This window comes from Cupressus sempervirens, chromosome 3 (assembly GCF_028749045.1).
Source record: "Cupressus sempervirens isolate cs-2001-9-10 chromosome 3, ASM2874904v1, whole genome shotgun sequence".
NCBI lineage: Eukaryota > Viridiplantae > Streptophyta > Pinopsida > Cupressales > Cupressaceae > Cupressus > Cupressus sempervirens.
This window is the reverse complement of record NC_143120.1, coordinates 563801711-563826225: the sequence shown is the minus strand read 5'-3', so window position 1 is coordinate 563826225 and position 24515 is coordinate 563801711. Positions and strand designations below refer to the sequence as shown.

The 24515-nt window shown below is 38.0% G+C and overlaps 1 protein-coding gene across 4 annotated transcripts in view; it reads right to left on the bottom strand.

Moving 5' to 3' along the window:
* Positions 1–24254, bottom strand: part of LOC149567672 (Class I peptide chain release factor) — a 210458-nt gene extending 186204 nt beyond the window's left edge. For 2 of the 4 annotated variants that reach the window (XM_089820931.1, XM_089820933.1), the window contains exon 1: positions 23794–24253. In XM_089820931.1, the coding sequence (XP_089677057.1) occupies positions 23794–24099 (306 nt within the window). In that variant the 5' untranslated portion in view covers positions 24100–24253. Of the gene's footprint in view, positions 1–23793 lie in introns of all 4 variants that reach the window. The other 2 variants (XM_089820930.1, XM_089820932.1) reach the window with 2 other exon arrangements.
* Positions 24255–24515: the final 261 nt, after the last annotated feature.

The window sequence follows — 24515 nt, the reverse complement described above, 5'->3', positions numbered from 1 at the left end:
ACCATTTACACAACATTTCTCTGTTCTATCCTCCACCATTATGGTAATCCTGTGCAAAATGCCCCCATTCATTGCATCAATTGCATTGAATCATAGGTCTTCCTTTAGAATCGTACTAGATTGCTCTCCTAGGTGTGTTGTTATTGTTGATGTTATTGCTTCCCCACCTATTGTTTCTATATTTGTGTTTCATGGAGGGGTAGAAGGCGGTGTGGATTGTTCTCCTTGGGTGAAGTATACTTGTGCATTCTGTGCCTTTAGATTGTTGGGACGGTCCTTGATTGTGTGGCTCAACACCTAATAGATGTCACAAAAGGCTTCGTGCAGGCATGTCCTTTTTGTATGTCATTTTTCACAATCTGTGCACCGTAGTTCCCTTCCTTCTCTTTTCTCCTCCTTACTTCTTGTTACTTCATTAGCTTCATCATGTCTTTCCTTAGGGCTTGGATGGTTTTAAATTCATCCCTACTTTCTTCTGAACTTTCGCTTCTACTTCCATGTCTCTTAGCTTTGGAAGTTTTGTTCTCACTTTCTATACCCATTGCGCGGATGCACACGTCAGCAAAGGATGATGGGGGTACAATTTTCATTTTTCTTCTCAAAGACGAGGTTAATCCTTCAATGAACCACCTCTTCAATCCATCGACAAGTTCGTTGTCCAAATTTCCTATCAATTCCTTGAGTCTCCTGTTATACGCTCTATCAAATTCGTTTTTCCCTTGCCGCATATTATAGATTTTCGTGACTATCTCATCATCGTCACGTAGAAGTCTAAAATACTCCTCAAAGGCAATATGGAGGTCCTTCCATGTGGTCTTCTTTGCAGGCTCCAAGTTTGTGTACCAGTCAATAGCTATTCCTCTCAGCGTGGTTGGGAATGCTTTTATCCATTCATTTGCATTATTTTATCCATTGGCCTGCCATACAGTTATACATGTCTTACAATGACATGCAGGATCCTCCAATCCTTACCCACTAAATCAAGGTAGTTTTTGTTTAACGTCATTCTCCTACCACTCTTCCCTCTTGCCGGGATGTTCTCTCCTACCAAGACACTCCTCTTGCCAAGACACTCTCTCCTGTTGGGATGCCCCCTCCTACCTGACTAGATTCCTGAGTTCTTGATCCAATAATATCTCCTTCACCTTTTGATTCTCCTTCCCCTTCTCTGTAGCTTAAGCTTTGAACCTAGCGATACTCTCCTCGTGCGGGGGTTCCAGGATTTTGCCACCCTTCCTTTGCGATGCTTCCGAAACAACCAAGTTGGCTATACCTTCTATTGTGTTTTCAATCAACCTTTCTTCGATTCGGTTTGGACTCTGAGAGTGGTTCCCTAGTCCCCTCAAGTTGTGACGCCTTTCCTCTTGTTGGTGGAGGTGGAGATTTTGCAAGGTGGCTTCCTCCTCGGTTTCTTCTTTTGGCACTCACCTGGGATATTTATTTGGAAGCAGTGGAATGAATTGTTTGTGTCTAGTTATCTTCCTTGAATTGTCACACTTCTCCAATTCCCATGTCCTTCTCTCGGTGAACTATTGGAGCACTTATTGTCTTCTTCATTCTCTTTCTATCTCTAAGCTTTATTCCTCCATGCATACCAAATTTCTTGCCCATAGTCGAGGGATTTGTCCAAGTAGATCGTACACCAGTGGTAGTACCGAAAGCTCGTCCCATACCGTGCTCTCTAGAACCACTCTCTCTGGGCTTCCCTTTGCACATACTGGTCGACTGAAACTTCCCAGGCCACCACCAAATCTCATATCACCTGATCTTCTCTTGTCATTTCCTCCACTTCTCCATCATTGTTTGTTACTTGTATAGGTAGCAGGAAGGGTCTTCCCATTACTCCATCCTACCTAGTGGACAGCCTCCAGGTTCGAACTTAGGCAACGACACCAAAATGTAGAATGGTTCACAACACAGAATGTACACAGCAATATAACATGGATTCAATTATACCAACATAATATTCATTACTAGTACTAGAATACCAAAATGGCAAGGAAATGTTATTACTTTATTGATTACCAAAAACATGAGCACATCATCCATATTCCAAAGTTCTTATATAATGGTCGGTTGGTTGGGAAAACTAGCTGACACATCCCCTCGCTTCCTAACTACCCAACCCAACAAGGCTTAACTAGTTCTAATTAGAACATTAATTTATTACGTACTACAACTACCCTCATAGTTCAATGTTGGCAATGGCACTATCCTTAAGTTTTCTTTAGAGGTGATTTTAAGTTCATATAAGATTTACTTTTTTTTCACTATTGTTGAGAATTATAATGCACAAATTCCAGAAATAAGCTATATATATATATAATTGGATCCCAAACTGTTCAGGTGACTCCAGCCATTTTGACAACTGCCCCTATCATGATTGAATCCGATTTGTTTAACAAAGTAATCCAAGGTACTTAATCTCCCCACATAAAAATTCATTAAATTCTTAAATTCAATAGATATTTGTGTACTAAATGAATCAAAATTCTAAGAAACCCCTGTAAAACCATCAGCAGAAACTTTATTTTATTCTATTTTATTTTTTCTCACTACTTTAACAAGTTTTCTGAATGGAGGATCCATTGTTTTCTCATTTCTCCTAAAATTGCAAGAATGTCACTAGAGATCATTTTAGTCACTAATATTCCCCTATATGACATTGTTCCTAATTTTCTTCCTTTCAATAACAGTGGTCAATTGAAATTAAATATTTGCTAAGTTTTCATATAATATATTATCACCAAAATGAGACTTGTATCTGTCAATTATAAAGAGTAGATAAAGAACACACAAACTCAAATTTAACAAATAACAGTTCCACAATAAGAGAGATGTGCCACAGTGAATTATGCGGTTCAACATTAAAGGCTACATCCACTAGAAAAGCAGGGCATTCGTGTTTTATTATTCACAGTGACAGAATTCAAAAGTTCTTCATTGATAAAATGTTCCATCTTTGAATATATAGACAAAGTCATCAACACGAAAAAAGACAAAGAGTAAGGAAGATGGAAAGTTATTTGTCTTATGTGATGATTGGAGATCACAACCAACGATGTCCCACTTTAAGTCCTTTACTTTTCCAGGCTTACTGTAACATTCTAACCAAGCCAGGAGAAGCCTCGCAAAACTTTAGGTTCTCCATATTCTGTTCAAAGGAACTTCAGAGGAGTCTTCTCCATGCTATGTTGGAGTCAATAAAACCTAGCCACTGCACATCTTCTCCTTTAAACCTCAAAGCATTTTCAAAATAGTATTGTCACTTGCAGATACGGATACCCGTGGGGCCTCTGGCTTGTGATTTGCCTTTTGAAGAAATAAATTGATTGCTGCCAAATCTGATTTGTTCAAATACAAGATATAGCAATAAAAGATTGAGAAGTAAAACATATATATCCTCATCAGATTTATCTACATTGGCTATAGACACAAGATGGGCTCTATATCTCTTAATATCAACTTCATAAAGCATATTATTTTTCTTGAACTTTTTCTTCAATGAACTGAGGGCTTTAGCATTGCCACTAGACACTTTTTCTTAGGCCCCTTGTTGGCCAAAGCTTGCACAGTAAAATCCTCTAGCATAGTATTTTGAGAGTTTTGGGAGAGAATATCTGGTAAGAGTACGTGGATCAAATGGAACTGGAACTAGGGATTATGGATCTTGATCTCAATCTAGAACTAGAACTGAAAGGGATGCTGTAGCCTTTGCCTTTTGCTATGGATCTCCGTCTCAACCTACCCTAAATAGAATGGTGTGGGGATGCTTCTGCATGAATAATGCATTTCCTGCTGTTGGAATTGGATCATAAATTGGTGATTGGCAGCTATAGGGCAGTCGAAGATATTACAGTGGTATCAGATCTAAAAACCATGCCATCCTGTGGAGTTTCTTCCAAAAAAAAGACAATATAAGGGTTTTCTTCATTATCAAATTTCCACGAAAGCTTAATTAGTGTTGGTTTTGCTGCCAACCTGTGAGATTTCTTGAATGACAGAATTATTTGCAGTTCTAAAATTTCCGAAAAATAGATCACAGAGTTTTGTCTGATTTGAGGAAACAAGGGATGTATTAATCTGGAGTGGCTAAATATTTGAAGCGCATTAATTTATTGATTCACGGAAGGGATGATAAAAAAATTGAATATCCTTTCTGTGCATGAGATCGGTTGGTTCATCTAATAAGACTATAGCAGTGCTTAGTTTTTCTATGATTGTTGTGGCTCTTCTAGCTTTGTCGAGGACCGAGTTTGGAGCAGAAGAATAATTACTTATATGTGTGGTGAAGTAACTTTAATACTTCTTCTAGCTTATAATTATCCAACTGAATATTTCTTTAACATTAATAATTATTTTCCATGAATATACTGAAGGCTTATGTGACCAGATGATGCAGAAGTTTTTACAAAGGATTTTAATAATCAAAGCAACATAACTGCTGAAGGACAACTATGGTTTGATTGGATACTTTAGTAGCCAGGACTACAGTTTTGTCGTATAACTTTTTGCAGTGACTTTAGGGTTGAATACTTTATTTTATGTTATTGAGTTCATTGTTACTATAGTTGGGGAAATAGTACAAATCCATGAAATGTTATTTTAATGTGTTATGGATTTGATTGAAAGGTTTACAGAATAACTTCAACATGTGAGGTGATTGGCCTTTTAGAGGAATATTAATTTAGCTTGCCTTAATGCAATTTATTATTTTTAAGTCTTCAGGCCGAACCACCAATTTTACTTTTATTGGGTTTGTTGCTAAGGTTTTCAGGTTTGGCGAATAAGGGTGGGCTGCTAGATACATGCAAAGGGCTCAATTACTAAAATTTTGGGTGCAACAGTGAAATATATTATTATTCCCATGATTATTCAAATGCTGAGCATTGAAGAGTGATCAGAATTTATTATGCCATAAGCCACAAAAAAACATCTGGTAGCATTTAATTTAAGTGGGATGGGTTAAAAAATCGTGGTGCATATTGGTATTGAAGTATTTATTTTGACTATTGCTGTAGATATAAGGGAAGGAGCTCATATATAATTTTAAAAAATTGAACCAAACTATTGTCCAGAAAACAATATTTGAAAATGGGCCTTTAATTTGTCGTGAATTTGAAAGGCATTGTTTGAAAGCAAAAACAAAAAATGTGGTTGATTAATCTGCTGCCACTCTCAAATCATTGAGGATCTTATTGGCGCATTCAGACCATGAAATCTTTTCAAAGCAAGAAGCTGATGAAATGTGTCCATGAATTACCACAGAATTCTGTCATAGCAGACTGCAAGTTCAGAGAAGATAACTCTTTGATTTAACGCAGGGAGGCAGACAGGGTGTAACCAACATGGAACTCACAAGAGGAGGGAAATTTTTATCAGTAGTCGAATTGGAAGGTATTCTGAGGAAAGATATATGAGAAATTAATTATTTCATTGGGAGAGCATTGCCATAATACAACTTGATGCTTGTGATTACCAGAAGTCCTTTCCTTCATCTGGCTTGTGATATTCTCACCATAACCATTTGGTCTTGTAACAGGGTTAATTTAAATAAAATGCCAAGTGTATGAAAATCAAATGCTATTGATGGAGCATCATTAAAACAGAAAAAATGAATGGAATTGCCATGCATATCTGTTGGAAAAAATGGTGGCACTGGCATTAATTTAACCCAGGTTGTGTGAAAAACATTGGCCATTCCAAGACACATGAAAAGCCTCTACAAATTCTAGGGAAAAAATACATTACAATATTATTTTTTTGCAGTTCCCATGAATATACCAGTTTAATATGGGAAGCATGAACTCTGCCGAATAAAGTTGTAGGAAGTAAATTGAAATATTAGAACTAAGGCTTAAGACTTCCTGTGAAGCTTGGTCATTGTCGAGAAGACACTAACATGATCACTGGGTCACTCAATGGTGAAGCTGATGGAATGAGCTTAAGGGATACATGTTTTTTAAACATGGAAAGGGAATCCTCAGAGATTTACTTCTGTAGGTGTGTGATTTCTTGGTTGAGCTGGTTGGAGCTTCCTAGGGTCGCCAAAGCATAGAGTCTGATGTTGTATTTATTGTGAAGCTTGTAGCTGCAATCTAGGAGATTCTGAAGGTATAACCATCACAGAGAACTGTGTGGGACAGTTGGGTAGGAACATATAACATTGGCAAAATATAGGTATAGATTGCAGTATATTTCGGGCAATTTTGGGAGTTCAAACCTACAGATGATGGTAGTAACCAAGGAGGCTACATTCTGATTATTTTTCATCAACAGCCACTATAGGTTTCAACTCCAGTGACAAAGTCAGTAATACATTCTATTTGTTATCTTCCCTCTGTGATTATGATGCTCACTGTCCTGAGGATACTTTCCATGCATGGTTATTTTATGAGCTCAATAACCCAATCAAAATAAACTAAACATTTATACAAAGTATTTGTCATAGAAATCGCCCATTCAGAGAAAATTCATAGACAAGTTGTCAAACATGCAAAAGATGATCATAGAATGAAGCTTCCATCTCCTTATAACCCCTCTCAATTGCAAATCGAACCCTAAGTGTCTCCAAGTGGCGTTGTGTAGTGAAAGTAGATCAGTTTCAATGACTGGTAGTCAGCACAGCCATCAATCCCATTCTTCATTTGGGAGCTCCCTTCATTCCAGTAGGAGGCATTGCCATTGTACACCTACTACGAATAGGCCATTGCTTCCCCAATTCATACCAGGTGAACAGCCAGCGCAGGTGGAACCAACAGAAGTGGGGTTTCAGGAGTCAGTTTTGGCAGCCACAGCTGAGTGGAGAGCTCTACCTCCTGAGGTTAGGGACGTCTTCCCTCTTCCCCAGTATTGTGCATAGCGTAGAGATACAGCCAGGTTCAAGGGAGATCGTGGTAATAGACCACCACAGCAGCAACAGAATTATGACCTCAACAGAGCTACTGGGAAGATTACGTTGGCCCCATATAATGGCTCAGGAGACACTAGCGCATGAGCTTGGGTCCACAACTTGGACATATATCTTTCGTTGAGGCCCATGCCTGAGCGTCAAGCTATTCAATTTGTTGTGTTGTATTTAGAGGGGATTGCCTATGATTGGTGGCACCATGGATTAGTCACCCAGGATCACGCCTTAGTTCACTCCTATGCTGAGTTCACTGAGCGACTCATTGCACGGTTTGACCGTAAGAATACAAAACTTTATTACAGGGAGTTGGCTCACCTTAGACAAATTGGTCATGCAGAAGCCTATATTAATGAGTTCCAGCTTATTGCAGTTATGGTACCTGATATGCCCCAAAGACATAGTGTGATGTTGTTCATTAAGGGCTTGCAGGATAGGCTAAAAGGATTGGTGCATGCTTTCCAACCAGCGACCCTTAAGGAGGCTATTGATGTGACATTGAGACTGGATATTGTTCCCACTTCTTATCAAGCAGATAAGAAACCATTTAGAGATTCACGGCTTGCACAAAAGGCCAATACGTCACAGAACAAAGGAGGGACTCCATCTCAAACCCCTTGGATGAATCAAGAGACGAGGAATGAATTGAGGAAGAAAAAGTTATGTTTTTCCTGCAAAGAACCATGGGAACCAGGACACCGTTGCATGGGTAAAGGAAAGGTTCATTTGATTGAGGTGACTTCTAAGTTAGGGGATGAGGAGGTTCCTGATACTGATATTGAGGACAATACAAAGGATGTTGAACAAGTTCAAACATAGTTGGAGTTAGACACCCCTGACTCTTTTGGCATCAGCCAAAGTAGCCATGGCTACCCTCTCCAGTTATCCTAAGTTTCATGTCTTCCTGTTGAAAGGTACACTTAAGGGTAAGCGGGTCACCAGCTTGGTAGACACAAGTGCTACGCATAACTTTATTGATTAGAAATTAGTTGAGAGGCGTGGCATACAGTATGAGGATTTTGGTGGTTTCGGAGTGAAGGTGGCAGATGGTGCAATTTTGGGTTGTACCAAACAGATTCCACAACTTAGTATTCAAATTGGGGATTATACTTTGACTAATGATTTTTATGTGCTTCCTATAGAGGATTATGATGTGGTTTTGGGCATGTAGTGGTTATAGGGTATTGGACGTTACATTATTGATCACTACCGTATGCAGTTAGAGTTTCTTTCTCATGGGAAGAAGGTGATTTTGAGGGCAGCTTCCAACGGTGGACCTAGGGAGGTGACTTCTCACAAGATGGAGACTATCCTTAGGCACAATGATGTACTATGGGCTATGCATTGTTTGGTTAAGTCTAAAACACCCACACCTCAGGATGACCGTGTATTTCATGTGGACATTCAGTCGGTGATGGATCGTCATGGTAGAGTATTTGGTGATATACCTCCTGGAGTGCCACCAGATAGAGGTTTTGAGCATGGTATAGAATTGGAGGATGGAGCAAAGCCAGTGATTACCACCCCATATCGTCATCCTAGAGCTTATAAGGATGAAATTGAAAAGACTATTCATGAATTGTTGGCTATGGGTTTCATTTGGCCTAGTTCTAACCCCTTTGCTTCTTCTATACTGCTTGTTAAGAAGAATGATGGGACTCTACGGATGTATGTAGATTATAGAACCTTGAACAAGAAGATAATCAAAAACAAACATCCCATTCCACGCATTGATGAGTTGTTAGATGAGTTACATGGGGTTGTCTACTTCTCTAAGATTGATCTTCGTTCCGGCTACCATCAAATACGTGTACGAGCAAAGGATGTACAAAAGACTGCCTTCCGTTGTCACTATGGGCACTATGAGTTTCTGGTAATGCCTTTTGGCCTTACCAATGCACCAGCTACTTTCTAGTCCTATATGAATCATATCTTCAACAATCAGTTGAGGAAATCGGTTCTAGTATTTTTTGACGACATACTAATTTACAGCAGTACTTGGGAGGATCATCTCAGACATCTTGAGGAGGTTCTTAGCATAATGGAGGACCAGTCTCTATTTTCTAAGCTCTCCAAATGTGAGTTTAGATTGAGGGAGGTGTTATATTTGGGACATGTGACCAGTGCTGATGGGGTAAAGGTGCATGAGGAGAAGATTTAGGCGATTCAGAATTGGCCCGTCCCTCAGAACATTATTGAGTTACGTGGATTCCTTGGATTGTGTGCTTATTATAGAAGATTTGTGAAAGGGTTCTCTCAGCTGGCCGCACCTTTGACAAATCTTACAAAGAAAGGAGCCTTCAGATGGACAGAACAAGCGCAGGGGGTCTTTGATAGACTCAAGGAGCTGATGAGCACTTGTCCTATTTTGGCACTACCTAATTTTTCGCAGCCATTTGTCCTAGAGTGTGATGCTTCGGGATTGGGTATAGGAGCCATGTTGATGCAAAACAAACATCCCATTGCATATAAGAGTAGAAAGTTGCAAAACAATGAAAGGTTGTACTCTATTTATGACAAGGAAATGTTGGCTATCATGCATGCGTTAGCCAAGTTCAGATAGTATCTTGTTCGCAGCAAATTTGTGGTAAGAACTTACCACAACAGTCTGAAATATTTCCTAAATCAGACAGAGCTCAATGATTGACAGCAAAAATGGGTTAGCAAAATTTAGGCTTATGACTTCGATATCGAATTCATAAAGGGAAAGAATAATACTGTGGCTGATGCACTCTCTAGGAAACCTCCATTGGCTGCCCTATGCTCATTGAGCGAGATTTCAGCAGATTGGAAGGCTCAACTCTTAGTTGAGTATTCCAAGAATCAGCATGCTTGTGAGATCATGGAGGGTTTGGTAGTGGATGACAGATATAGTGTGGTAGATGACATTATCTACTACAAAGGCAGGGTTTATCTTGTTCCAAGTTCATAGTTGAAGAAACAAATTTTGCAGGCTCATTATGATACTCCTACAATAGGACATCCAGGATATGTGAAGACTTATAGGGCGGTTCGAGAGAGATTCTCAGGGAAGGGTCTCAAAGATGATGTTTTGAGGCATGTTCGAGAGTGTATGACTTGTCAGCAGAACAAGCCAGAGCATACTTACCCTGCTGGACTATTGCAGCCCTTACCTATACCGGAACAGAAGTGGATAGGGATCTCAATGGATTTCATTACAAGTCTTCCTCGAGTTCAGGGAAGAGATTGTATTTATGTTGTTGTGGATAGGCTAACAAAGTATGCCCACTTCTTTCCCATTGCACTAGATTTTACAGCATCACAGATGGCTAACTTATTTTTCAAAGAGGTGTTTAGATTCCATGGTCTTCCCAAGACCATCGTGAGTGACAGGGACAGCAGGTTCATGAGTTCCTTTTGGCAAGAACTTTTTAGGCTAATAGGCACTATGTTGACAACTAGTACTAGTTACCACCCTCAAACTAATGGACAAACAGAAATAGTTAACAAGTGGGTTGAGGGATATTTGCGTAACTATGTGTCAAGACAGCAAAAAGCATGGGTACGTTGGTTGTATTTGGGTGAGTATTGCTATAATACTATGCACCATGTGTCGATTGGCATGATGCCTTTCAGAGCTCTCTATGGATATGAGGCATTATCTTTCACTGATTTGGCACTTAGTGACAGTAGAATTCCCTTCACTCAGGATTGGTTACAGAAGAACCAAGATGTCATGAGATCTCTCATGGAGAATTTACAGCAGGCCCAAAATCAGCAAAAGATGTACGCTAACTGGCACAGGATTGAGAGAGCATTTAAGGTAGATGATATGGTCTTTCTAAGCTTACAACCATATCGACAGAGCACCCTTAAAAGGGGGGGAGCTGAGAACCTCAAACCCGATTTTTATGGTCTGTATAGGGTACTCAGGCGAGTGGGAGAGGTTGCATATGAGGTTGAGTTACCACCTGGCAGCAGAATTCATAATGTATTTCATGTATCTTGCCTGAAAAAGGCCCTTGGACAACATATTACAGTTTCACCCAAGTTACCTCCTATGGATGAGGAAGGTAAAGTGATTTTGGTTCCTAATGAGGTTCTTGAGGTGAGGGAACAGCAGCTGAGAAGCCGAGTGATTAGAGAGTATTTGGTTTGATGGAGAGATCTTCCCATAGAGGATGCCACCTGGGAGGGTGAGAGCATTTTACAGCATCCAGCATTACAGTTGCTTGTGGGCAAGCATCTTTGAGAGGGGAGGACTGTCATGTCCCCACTCTAGCTCATTCTAGCAGAGACATGTGAGTCAGCTTATTATGGGGTCTTGTAGGCTGACAGGGTGGATAGAGACCCAGTATGGTTATTCGGTGTTGGGCACTTGGTGTTCTAGCAGTTATTGATCAGTTGGGACACGTTCCTTGTTTTTAGGAGGCAGTGCCTGCTTTTTAGGAGGTATGATCTTGCCCAGGGTTGGGTCTCCATGAGATTACTCTTTGGGTTCAGTTTCAAAGGGATAGGGCTTGTTTCCTAAATTTTAGGAGCATCCCTGGATTTTAGGGATGAGACTGCCAGTGGATCCTTGATTTCCGACTTCAGTCACAAACAGGTGACAAGATGATTTTATGGTTTGTGATGTCAGTTGGGCATTTTCTGGCTATTTGGGTTATATTTTTAATATTTCCTAAGTTAGCGTTTAATAATTAAATAAGGTTAAGATATTATCCATTTTGGAGTAATAAGGAGTTTTTGGCCTCATCTAGATGTGCATCCTATGGTGTGATAGCTCATTGGAAAGGTCTCGAAATTCTCTAATTCTTTCTCTTTGGTATCAGGGCAATTCAGTGAACGGATTTCTATCTATGAGGAAAAATGTCATTTTCTAGTAACATGACTACTTTAAAATTAGAAATTATAACACTTTCACTACACAACGCCACTTAGAGACACTTAGGGTTCGATTTGAAATTGAGAGGGGTTATAAGGAGATGGAAGCTTCATTCTATGATCATCTTTTGCATATTTGACAACTTGTTTATGAATTTGCTCTGAATGGGCGATTTCTAGTCTGGGATGTAGCCCTCAGCAATCTTTGGCACCGAATCTCTTAGGCATTGTGCGTGGTGATTAAGGACAGAGGCATCAATTCTAATTGGGGTTTCAGCATGGCACATCAACCTTTCCAATTGGGACGTGAGTCATTGCAACCTGTGGGATGCCATTTGTAGCAAATACACTATGTGGTGTATAGAGTATTCATTGTATTCACCTCCAAATGTATGTTGGGTTCACGAACATTCTTCACCTTCCAGTTTGATATCAAAATTGGATGTGACCTTTGGGAAATGCATTGGATTTATTGCTTGGTTCTATAATTCAAACAAATTTGCTTGGTACGATTTGCAATAATTCTGATTTTTGCTGTATACCTTATTTATTTCAGTATTGTTTCATGTTTGTTGTTCCCTATTCCTTTTTATGTTGTAAAACCATCAACAAAAAGAGTCCAACCTTTCTGCACTTCCATCTAGTTTTGCAAGAAAATTTAATAAACAGGAAAACAAAAATTTTAATTCAAAAATTACAGCAGTTTATCAAAAGAGATCCATCAGGGATCTTTCAGTCAAACATCCTACATTCAGTAACAAGTACAAAAATCTTGGAGCTTATGGCACAAAACAGAATTTATATCGTCTTGTTGGATCTTGGTTGTGAAAGAATAATTCTTCAGTTGTTTCATTATTTTTTGAGTGATTTTAAAAAGCATCATCTGGACAATGTGAGAGCATGCATCAAAACTACCATGTCCCTAACTCTAGATGAGGATGATCAAGTATGCAAACAACTACAATCAGATTTGTTGGCATTTTAAAGAGAGGAATATAAAATTTCACTCATAGCTTATGAGCTCACGGAGGAATTAATTGAGCATCAAATTGAATAGTTCCAAGATCACATGGCACATAGTGAGCTGATATCTATGGGTACACAAGTTGGAGGATCTTCGAATTTGAGCAAGAACCAAATGAGGAAAGATCAGTTTTGTTTCACTTGCAGGTGTGTTTGGCCTTTTAGACACATTTGTGGGCATAACAAGGAAGAAGAGTCAGCCCAAGAAATTCAGATGAGCATTGAGGATACAAAGAGTCCTACAGCTCAGCTCCAACTAAATGATACTCAAGCTTGCAAGGAGATGGAATCATCTGTGGTTAATAATAGTAAGGGATATACGAGTCTCTTATTTGGTGACGTGGAGGTGGTCATTAATAAGCATCTTGATATTCCCAAGGAAGAGAATGAATCCTCCCTTGATGAACCACTTGAACATAATGACATAATAGAAGAGGAGGCTATGCATTTTGAAATGGAGGAAAATACCTTCAATAAATGTGAAATTAATGCAGCAAATGATGAAAATTATGCCAACCAAAGGGCTGAACAAACTTGTACACATAAGCCAGACCATGATGTTGACACCTAAGGGCTGATTCGAATGATCAATTTGAAATCTTATGTCTAGGTGAGGAATTTGAAGCATAAAATTTGGAGGGCTCACTAAAGGTCTCGGGTGATATGGTTGTTGCCGTCTTAATACACATGCCTCAATGCATGTGAATGACACATGTCATTTACATTTAATATTACAAATTAAACTTAAGTGTCCTTTTCAGCTGAACGTAATAATAACGGTAATAACAATCATATTTTCAAAGATAAAGATCTCTATTGCAGCTACCATCTTCAACACTCCTTCTTAGCCAAAGAGAGATCTTTAGCTAAACATTCACACAAGACTGCAACCAAAATGTTAATGATGAAATCTCATCCCATAGATCCTATAAGATTCGTGAAAACTTGTAACAATCAATCACATTCATGGAATCGCTCAACATGAAACATTGTAACAATTAATCACATTTATGGAATCGCTCAACATGAAATGCTATAACAATTAATCACATTCATGGAATCACTCAACATGAAAAACCTGTAACAATTAATCACATTCATGAAATCACTCAACCTGAAAAGATTTGTAAGACTCATAGCTAAGCCTTTATTTATGGACTCTCTCAACATGAACTGTTAAGGAATCTCTCAACATGACATCCAACTCCCATCACGGAATCTCTCAACGTGATGACATCATGGACTCTCTCAACATGATGTTCGCTATCGCATAGTGAAAGAGTTATCATAGCTGATCTTACTATTGCTCTTGTTTTCACTTCGAGTTTATCTAAATATATCTCTAAGTGAATGTTCTAGGTTCCTTTTGTGAGAATTAGCATTTGGTGTTTATAGTTTTGTTAACGCTAGAATAACCCTAATTTTTGTTTCACTACATGTCACCCTAGAAAGCTTTTGGGTTGTGTGCCTTTTCAAATTAAAATGCACAGGACAAATCATTTTAAATTTCCCCTTTCTATTTCCGAGAACCTTTTAAAAGGTTGTTCGCATTGTTTAAACATTTCCTAAAGTTCCTGAAATATTTTTAACCCAAGCTTTTATCTTTATGTTTCCACAGGTTTATGTTTCTGTTTTAAAAAAATCCAAGAAATACTGCACCATCAAATCTCCTCAAGATCGAATGTGCTCACCTTGTCGCTGTAAGAAATCACATGCCTTTTATTACTAGCAACATAGCATCCAAGTAATGTTCGCCCGCAGGACCCAGTTAATAAAGGAACAAGGTTATAAAGTGAATTGCCCACACTGTCAGATCTTCCTATGATCGACGGTGGTCAATTTATTGCCATGGGAAACCGCAAAGTTTTTACCCTTGGTGACATAGTGACCGCCTGCCATGTGGATATGTGGCGGGACCAACTTTTGAAGACAACACCGTATTTTCCATGTCATTAATAGCCTTATCATGAGAAGATTTTCTGGAGCTTGATTGTGTCACAATTTTTTTAAGCATCAACGTTTCGGATCACACACCGTGATCCATCATCAGGATGAAGAGTGCAAGAGAATAGAGAATTTTTATTCTCTATTCTCTTGCACTCCTCATCCTGATGATGGATCACGGTGTGTGATCCGAAACGTTGATGCTTAAAAAAATTGTTATTCTCTATTCTCTTGCACTCCTCATCCTGATGATGGATCACGGTGTGTGATCCGAAACATTGATGCTTAAAAAAATTGTGACACAATCAAGCTCCAGAAAATCTTCTCATGATATTACTAATGGATTGTGGAAATCAAATGACATTAATTAATAGCCTTGTCAGATTGTCACATGCCACGAAGGATTCGCACTGAAGGAAATGTACTGTTGATCTGTACCGTCAGATCTCCTCAAGATCGATGGTGGTCGCTTTGTCGCCATGGGAAGTTGCATGAACTTTATCCTTGGTGATATAGCGACCAAGAGGAAATACCACGGGCCCACCGTATTTACAATGAAATAATCATAAAGTTTTAACCGTCCGATGCAAGGATCATCAACGATGGTCGCTATGTCGCTAAAGGGAGTCGCTTGATTTTTACTCTTGGCGACATAGCAAGAGCATGACATGTGTCCAAAGACACAAGTGAGTCCAATGTAAGTTGCCAGCAATAAAATAAGAAGCTTATGTGGAAGGATTTAATTGGATTGACCCGCCAACTTGGAGGGTTGAAGCTGAGTCATTAAAGGTTTTATTCCTCAATCATTGGATTTTTCAAAAATCGACAGCTTGCTTTCAAAATTGAAAGGTGGTGCCACTCTATTTCTCTATGATCCATTTATGAGAATTAAGGCTCCCCGTGCGAAGTAAAACCAAGGATATAGTACAGGATTCAGAGATTTTCTTCATGCAAACGAATTTCTAATTTTCTAAGAGCTAAGAACCTGTTGAAGAGCTATTTTCCGCCTGGATAAATTGTGAAGAATTTGTTATACCATCAATTCACTGCAAAATTCAAAAAGAAGAAAACAAAGAGCCAAGTAAGTATCTCAGTCCATATATTAATTCAAAGCATTCTGAATTATTATCAAACATTCTTCCAAAGAAGGGTTTCTCTAGGAAAATAGAGCATGCTAGTAGGAATATCCATGATGATTTCCTTGAACAATTAAGTGAATCCACAAACAAGTCAGTCCAAATTAAGAAGATAGTTCCTATAAACCCTAGGCTCCGGATTGTAGATGGTTTGTATGATAAGGGGAATTGGACTAGGGATGCCATAACCTCTAAAACAGGGCTCCAATTGTTCAAGAAATGGTTCTCAGAGAGGAAATTACTTACCCCCCATGGGAATATTTGGAACTTTGATTTAGGAAAGCTAGTAGTCCCTAGGGTTTTTATGGATTCAAACCTTCTCACAGCTATAGCCCTAAATTAGAACCCAATAACCAAGATGGTGAGGTGAGTTGATGGGGAGTGTCTAATAAAAATCACTCCAGAAGAGATTCGAAAGGTTTTTGGGTTGGAGCCAATCACAGATTACCATGAGATCATTGACTTTCAGGGATTAGAAAAGGAGTATTTGTCTAGAAAGGATCAAGTTAGACAAGGTGCATTGAGAGGACACCTCGCCACAATCAGCAATTTGACCTTTGTCACAGCATCAACTAAAGAGCCTTTCAAGATGCAATTTTTCAATACTAGGGCCATAGACATTTACATGACTTTATGTAGGGTTTTTGGTGAGGATGAACAAGATTTTATGCCAACAAAGTTCATGTATATGATGACACATATCTCTTCTTCTAGTGTGGATATAATTTTTTATTTTGCATCCTATCTAGCAGAGGAGATTCAGTTAGGTTTAATTGGGACTGCAAAGAGCAAAGTTTAGAAAACATTTGGCCATTATTCATTGTTAATGCATATGTTATTGGTTTAAGGGGATACTTACTTCGAAGAAGAAATGAAATTGAACAAAGAATGAGGGAGAAGCTCCGCCAGTCCAGTTATGGTGTACAGCTATGACTTCGGATGCAAAAGAGGCTAGCTTGGTGAGATTTGACAAATACTTCGCATCCAAGTTGAGAAACCTCATATTAAGGGACAATCCCAGAATTCCTAAGGCACTACTGGATTTTATCAGGCCTGTGGACAACCCTACTGGTTTAAAGGTGTCTCACAATTGGGCAAACATCATACCCTACCTTGTATCTACAATTTTTAGAGTGTATGGATTCCAAGGGACTCCCCATGTACTTCCCTACTAGGTACCTCTGAAGGTAGAGATAGCTGAAATGCTATGGCAGATTGGTAGGTTAGAGGAAACACAACTGACTGGTCGGTCTAGAGGCTCAATTTTCCCATCTTGCACAGTTGCTCACCAGTTAATAATCACCAAGGGTGGTTGGTTGTTTGTGTATAAATTTTTGGATAACTATAAAATGGCTATTTCTCATGTTTGTTTCAATGATAGTGAGGGATTCTTTGATATATTCAGACAAAGGGCCAAAACTAGTGCCAAGAAGCATCAACCCTACTTCCCTAAGGACATAATTAGAAATGAATTTTCTCTTCAAGAACAAGAGATTAAGAAAGAGAAATGGAAAGTTTACTCTAGGGTTTTGGAATTTGTTAATTGTTTTGATAAGGATTATAAGCCTCTAGAAGATGCAACAACAGAGGCAAATAAAATAAATAAGTTGATGATCACTTTTCCAGAGATCATGGAGGCTATGAATGAGAAGAAACTATTCTTTACTAATTATTATCCTGATAAGGCCCGAGAGGTCATGAGAAAATTGTCTTTTACCCCCATGGTAGGATCAAGGCAGCTAGCTATTCAAAGGAGACCTGGCTACAATATTATTCAGAATAAAAGGCCTACAATTGACAAGGGAAAACAAATAAAATTGGGTCAACCAGTGTTGTTTTGAGGAGAGGCCTGATGAGCCCATGCCCAAGAGGCAAAAGATAGAAGAGAAATAGGTGCCCCAAGTAGAAGAGTACTCACCCACTCAGTCCCCACTACATATAGGAGATGAACAGCTCACTAAGGAGAAAATGGAGCAATTGGGATCCCAAGGGGGAGTCTTTATTACTGCTATGAAATTAGAAGAGGGGAATCCTCAAGAATCTCCCATGCCAAGTTAATTGTTGCTGACTACAGAGGAAGGGAGTTGGACCCTGTTGTAGAACAAACCAACCATGAATTTCTTTCTGATGATAACTTTGTCAAATCTAGGGCTTTCTACCACTTTGCATGGAGGACAAATATTGGATTATTTGAAGAGAGATGTAATAAGGTGAAAAGAGAGCATCCTGAGTTGAAAGAAGCTTCCATATAAGATCAAATCAAGGATGAGATGATGCAAGAATTTAAAAGCATGACCATTGAAGAAATAAGGAAAATGATAAAATCATCCGGGGTCTTACTTCTGCCAAATTGGGACATTGCTGTCAATGGTTTTTAATTCTGTTACCAAGAAATTAAATGCAGATGAAAAGGTGAAAAAGGAGCTGAAAGGTGCCAAGTTTAGCGAAGCCGAAGATCATGCTACACTAGTGATCTGGTCAATGAGGAAAGGATCTAGAGTTAGTTCCTCTCAACCTGATGATACTAATCTAATAGGAAATTTGATTGTAAAAAGGGTGGAGGATACTCCAAGTGAAGAAGCCACAGAGTTAGGTGTTGGAACAGCCAACCTCACCCTAGCCACAACCCTAAAAGATAAAAGGGAAAGATTAGAACTACAAGAGAAATATGAGAAGATTTTAGCTACTTATAATAGAGAAGTCCAAAAGAGTATAGAACTGGAAAATAAGTTGATAGGGCACCAAGGGCAGTGCAGCAGGCCAAGAATCACTTATCCTTGTCCACCGGTGAAACCTTTTAAATCCACACCTCTAATTGAAATTCCTAACATACCACAGAGACCTCAGTATTATACTACAGAGGATATTGAAGAAGAAAGAGCAAACTGTGGGAATTGCATGTGGAACTAAATATTCAATACAAGGATAGGTTGAGGAAAGCAATCATGTATTTAGTAGATAAAATTGGTTGGCCAACATTTTATGAGCAATTAGCAAAGGTAATAAATATATGGAATGAGCTGAAAGAAAACGATGATGCTCTAAAGCCAATTGTCAATAAATGGAACAAGAGGGACAAAGATGTTACTCTTCTATGTTGTTCAGTTATTAGTTTATCTTGTGAACATATAGAAAAGACTTATGACTTAACTAATGATCTCTCCGAGTTTGATAATAAAAGAATTGTATTACAAAAGAGAATCATTAATTATCTTGCAAAATATAAGAGTAAAAATTTTGGATTCTTCCCCCATGCCCTGGATAGAAAGGATAAGTTGAAGAATAAAGAAGAGTGCACCCAGGAATTAGATGACCTATTATGCCTTAGGATGAATAGAGTCATAAATGAGAAGGGAAATGCATTGTGGGAAAATACAACTGAAGAAGTTGTAAAAGTGCAATTATTTTATGATTCTTTAAGGGAAGATTTTATTGAAATTGATCAATTAGGAGAAAATGTGATAAAGAAGCAGCATGAGATTCTGAACTTCAATTGGCTAGATGACACTTTTTGACAAGTAGATGGCAGATTTTGTACATGCAAAGCAATTGAAATTGGGTGAAACCAATGATGATGAAATGGAACAGAATGATTTGCAAATAATTGACACATCAATAAAAGCAGAAGAGGACAGAGGTAAGCAACCAATTGCAATTACAAGCACAAAGGCCCAAACAGACGACTTGGCAATAGGACAATCAAATGTAACTGTCAACCTGTCAATACATAACGATGTGGATGGAGAACCTCGAGTTGAATTAAGTCTGCAAACATTAGAACTAGGTCCACCACAAGCAAGTTCATCGGTTACACCCTTAGAGGAAAAACAACAGCATTAAAGCCAATCATGAAACTCCTCAACAACAAAAAGGTGCAGCAAAAGTGGTCCCACAAGAGAATATTCATGATCAAAAACATTCTATTGCACCAGTTTTTGTCTTTTATGACAGTAACCTTGTAAATTTCTTTCTGTCTTAAGGACAGCTATCAGTACTCTAAGCCTAAAGCTTGTTGCATCTCACATTATATAAGTGAGATTCCCAGGCTAGAGAGAGGGTCCGAACTATGATGTAAATTTTAGTTTTCTTGCTAAGTTTGCATTCGGTCCAGTTTTCTTGATGTCAACTCTATGATGTATTTTTTCTGCATTTTTTTGAGAATACAATAATTTTCCAAGATCATTGTGTCTTGTCTTGAGTTGTTTTGAGTTCTATTCCAATGTTACATAATTTTCAAAGAGAATTAATACAAAGATGAACTATCACCATATATTTTTCTCTAAATCTTGTCTTCGTTGTTATTGACTGGTTGTTTTGAGATTGTATGGGCAAAACTTGTTCAATTTAATGCAACTAGGATAGATTGTATGTCAGTTTATTGTTGCTTTTAATTCAATAGATTAAGTAAATGCTTCAGTGAATGTGATGAGATTTCTAGGCAGTAATAAGGATATGCATAAGGATAGGTTTTAGGGAGAATTGCTGATGATATTGATTATAATGCAGTCAATTAAGTCAAGAAGTTGGATAGACTCTAAATCCCAATGGATGAGGCACTGATCAATTAAGTTTAGTTTGCATGTGAAGAGATCATAGATCAACATCAAGCTAAATCTCAAAATTTAAATCAATTTTACTTTAAATGTATGAAGAACATCATAGCTGGTCTATACTTTTTTGCATTTAATCTTTGAGTTACAGTTAGTTGTTATTACTCAGAATTACTTGTAAATCTGAGAAGAGTTATGACCAATCTGTTGTAGGGGATGAGTATTGTAATAGAATGTCATTGGATGAATGAAATATGGAAATAGTATCAAGCTTTAAATCTTTTTGTCCCTCAGGTGCATCCGCCTTGGTTTTGCAGAGCCAAAAGAGTAGAAAATCTTTATGATTTTGTTGAAGTTGGGTCCAGATCTGAAGACCATCTAGCTGATCATTGGAAGTAGCTAATCCTTAGGTTATTTTGATCTTCACCATCTTGATATCAAGTATCTTATTACTTAGTAGCGTCAAAAACACCAACACTTACAATCTCATTTATTCACACAAGAATAGAAATAGGTATAACAAAAGCAAGACTTAGTTCCATGTAAGTCTCAAATTTTACAAATACCATAAGCATCACAATCATATATGAGAATGAAGAGGATTTCTTAAGCACTCCCTCTTAATTATGAAGCCTCCCTCTGAAGCTAAAATCTCCCTCTAAAGCTCAACATCCTTATCTTATTGATTCTATTTGTGTCCTGCAACCAAAAATAGTTATTAATAACTTCATAAGATTAAACCCTCATCTCAAATGTATGACTCAGAATACTTATCTTTTTGAAGTATAATCTTCTTGATGTAAATCAATAACCAGTGCTAGAAGTAATGTATGCAGCTATTACACATAGGCTCTAGCCAGTTAGTACTGAGAAAGATTTGAACAAATATTTTACCCAAAAACAATTCTAAGTAATACACGCAGAGATAGTGGTAAGGAGATTCACGCATGGAGATACCATTCAAGTGATTCATGCATAGAGTCAAATTTTGCCAAGTATCTTTCATTGCCATGCAAAACATACAAAGGAGTAATTGAAGTACTCGATCGTCTCCCACAAAGACCAATGCAAGGATAACACTAACAGAAAATGTTGGCTTCACAAATTTCCAAATAGACAACAATCCAATGCAAATAAATACTCCAAAAATCTCGCACCCGCATAAGAGCGCTCATGTAAAACATAAATGTTGAGTCGGTAGAAAGAAGACAAAACTGAATTTTTTGGTGAAACTCACAAACGAAAGTGACACGATGTCGTGAGATGTCATGATAAGAACTGTTGGCACCATGAACAATATCAACGATGATGGCATCTATTACACTAGAGTCTAGCAATATGATGACCATGGAAGTAGTACCAGTCTTCACATACTAGGATTCTACTGTATCCGTTGAATGTATGTAGAACCAAATGACTCCCAATACCCTAATCTTCCCACTGCTTGCGACTTTTTCTTAACTCCCACTGTCATGCCTTGTCTATGACCTTCAACACAAGCTTGTCTAGTGAGATATTATACAGACTGCATGTAGACAGTATCCCGAACCTTCATGTGCTCAGGTTGACTTTCGTGATCGACGAGCCACTTACTCACCCATTCACTCGACAATGAAACAACACACAAGGATTTCACAGAGCAAAGAGAAGAGTAAGATAAAATGAATTTTCTCACTACAAAATTTTCGTAAGCTTCAAAGGCATCTTAAAAAATCCATCAAAATACAAATGACGAGAATAAACTATATAGGAAAGAGAAATGAAAGTGAAAACACTCACCTTGACAATGAATTGACACATGCAAAGATGCAAAAGAATATAAAAGATAAAGAAAGAATGATGAATTGCTTCTTTCGCTTAATATAAAATCTAATCACAACCGTTCATGCATATGACCCTACAGCTAACCACAACTACATGCGATTTCGTTTCATCCATACAAAAGAATCACAAAGTGTGATGAAAGAATAAAAGTAGACGACAATATGAGAAAAACAAAACGGTAGGAAGATCCATCAGAAGCTTGAAATAACCATCTAGAGCCAACGAACTGAAACAATATGGACATGCAAGAATTTCTCTCACAACCACCATAATAAACACATATATCCGCTCTCCTTACTGTTAAAACTATTATTGTTGTTATCTAACTGAGCTCTAATACCATGTTGAAACTTGAGCCCAAGAATCCATGAAGATAATCAGAAATAAAAAGAGACAAAAACTTAAACAAAGAACACCAAAAATACATAAAATATCCTTGAAAAACCCTTCTAGAATGAAGGAAAAAACCTAGCCACACAACAGAAAATATCATTTTATTGATAATAGAATTCAAGTGTATAATATCCTTTGGTAGCTACGAATATATAACAATAGGAGAGACTCTTTACATTATAACCGAAGGTCTCTTGAGATTCCCATAAATCCTATAATTAATTATAACTCTTCGAATATTCATGCTCAATGCATGTGAATGACACGTCATTTACATTTAATATTACAAATTAAACTTAAGTGTCCTTTTCAGTTGAACAGTAATAATGTTCATATTTCCAGAGATAAAGATGTCTATTGCAGCTACCATCTTCAACAAGAGGATGATAGTTGCCCCAGCCTTCTTATCCAAAACATCTCAATCCTCATCGGACATTTTTACAGGCTTCTTCAACTTGCCCTTTAACACAATTGAGAGATCTCTTTGAAAACATCTCAATCCTCATCGGACATTTTTACAGGCTTCTTCAACTTGTCCTCTAACACAATTGAGAGATCTCTTTGAATTAGGAGAGCTCGTAATTGTAGCTTCCAAATCGAGAATTTTTGACCCGAGAGTTTTTCAATCCTCCTCTTATCTAGTCCTCCATCTACGTTCGAAAAACCTCTACAGCTCAGATACCATTTGTTAATTATAGAGAACAGATAAAGAACACACAAACTCAGATTTAACAAATAACAATTGGACAGAAAGAGAAGATACATCACCACGAAGTTTGTGCTTCACCATTAAAGACAACATCCACGAAAAAACAGGATATTCGTGATTTATTATTCACAGTGGCAGAATACAAAAGTTCTTCATCTGATACAATGTTTCATCTTAGAATATATGAAGGAAGGCTTCAAGAGACGAAGAGACATAGTGAACGGAAAATAAAAAGGTATTCCTCTTATGTGATGATTGTTGGACTGCACAACGAACTGTATCAATGTATTTTAATTTTTTGATAAGAATTCTAGTTGAGATATGTGTATGTTTCCCTGAAAATATTCATAGACTGGCAGCACATTCCAGAACAGTATGAGGTGTAAATATCGTCCACAATAAATGTGGCAAAGAGTGGTACTAGAATGAGAAAGAGCTATTGAAGAGACGGAAAGTTAGAACCTGAGCAATGATGCCGGTGGGAAGATGTCTGAGGCGAACAGCACTTTCCCGTTTATTGCGATGCTGGCCGCCTGGCCCGCTGGACTTGAAGGTATCCATTTCACACTGCTCCATCAGCTGCTGTTCTGTTAAACTCAAGGGGTCTGCCCTGATACACAATGCCCTCGCGCTCCTTCTTATACTAGCATTCGTCTTCATTTTACCAGTCCTCTTCCTATCTATACTCAGCGCTAGCGCTGAACATGAAGACATCGCAGTATTAAAGCCCGCTCGATTGGAGCAAAACTTGAGAGCAAGTATAGCCATGTAGTGTAATTTGGAGTTCAGAGGCCGCTACAGTTGTCCTATCCTCTGCTATAAACTTTTATTCATTCCCTGGTCGATGGAATTAGCCAGGTATCATTGCTTTACATCACCCACGTCTTTTTTCGCTTGAGGCAATTAGGCTGGGTTCCATGGAGGGGACTTTCTCGGTAGCTTTGTTTTTAGAAATATTTAATTTTCTTAATTTCTTTGAGCTTTAAAATTTTAGTTCTTAAATTTAAGGAAACTAGTAGTTTTATGAATATCATTTCAAGAATTAAAATTTATGATATCATTATTTTATTACTATTATAAATAATTTTTTTAAATAATTATTAAGTTGTTGACATATGGCAAAAGACACTCTTGAATTGGTAGGGCAAAATCTAGCCTCACCCTATTTTCACCTGCTCAAATTG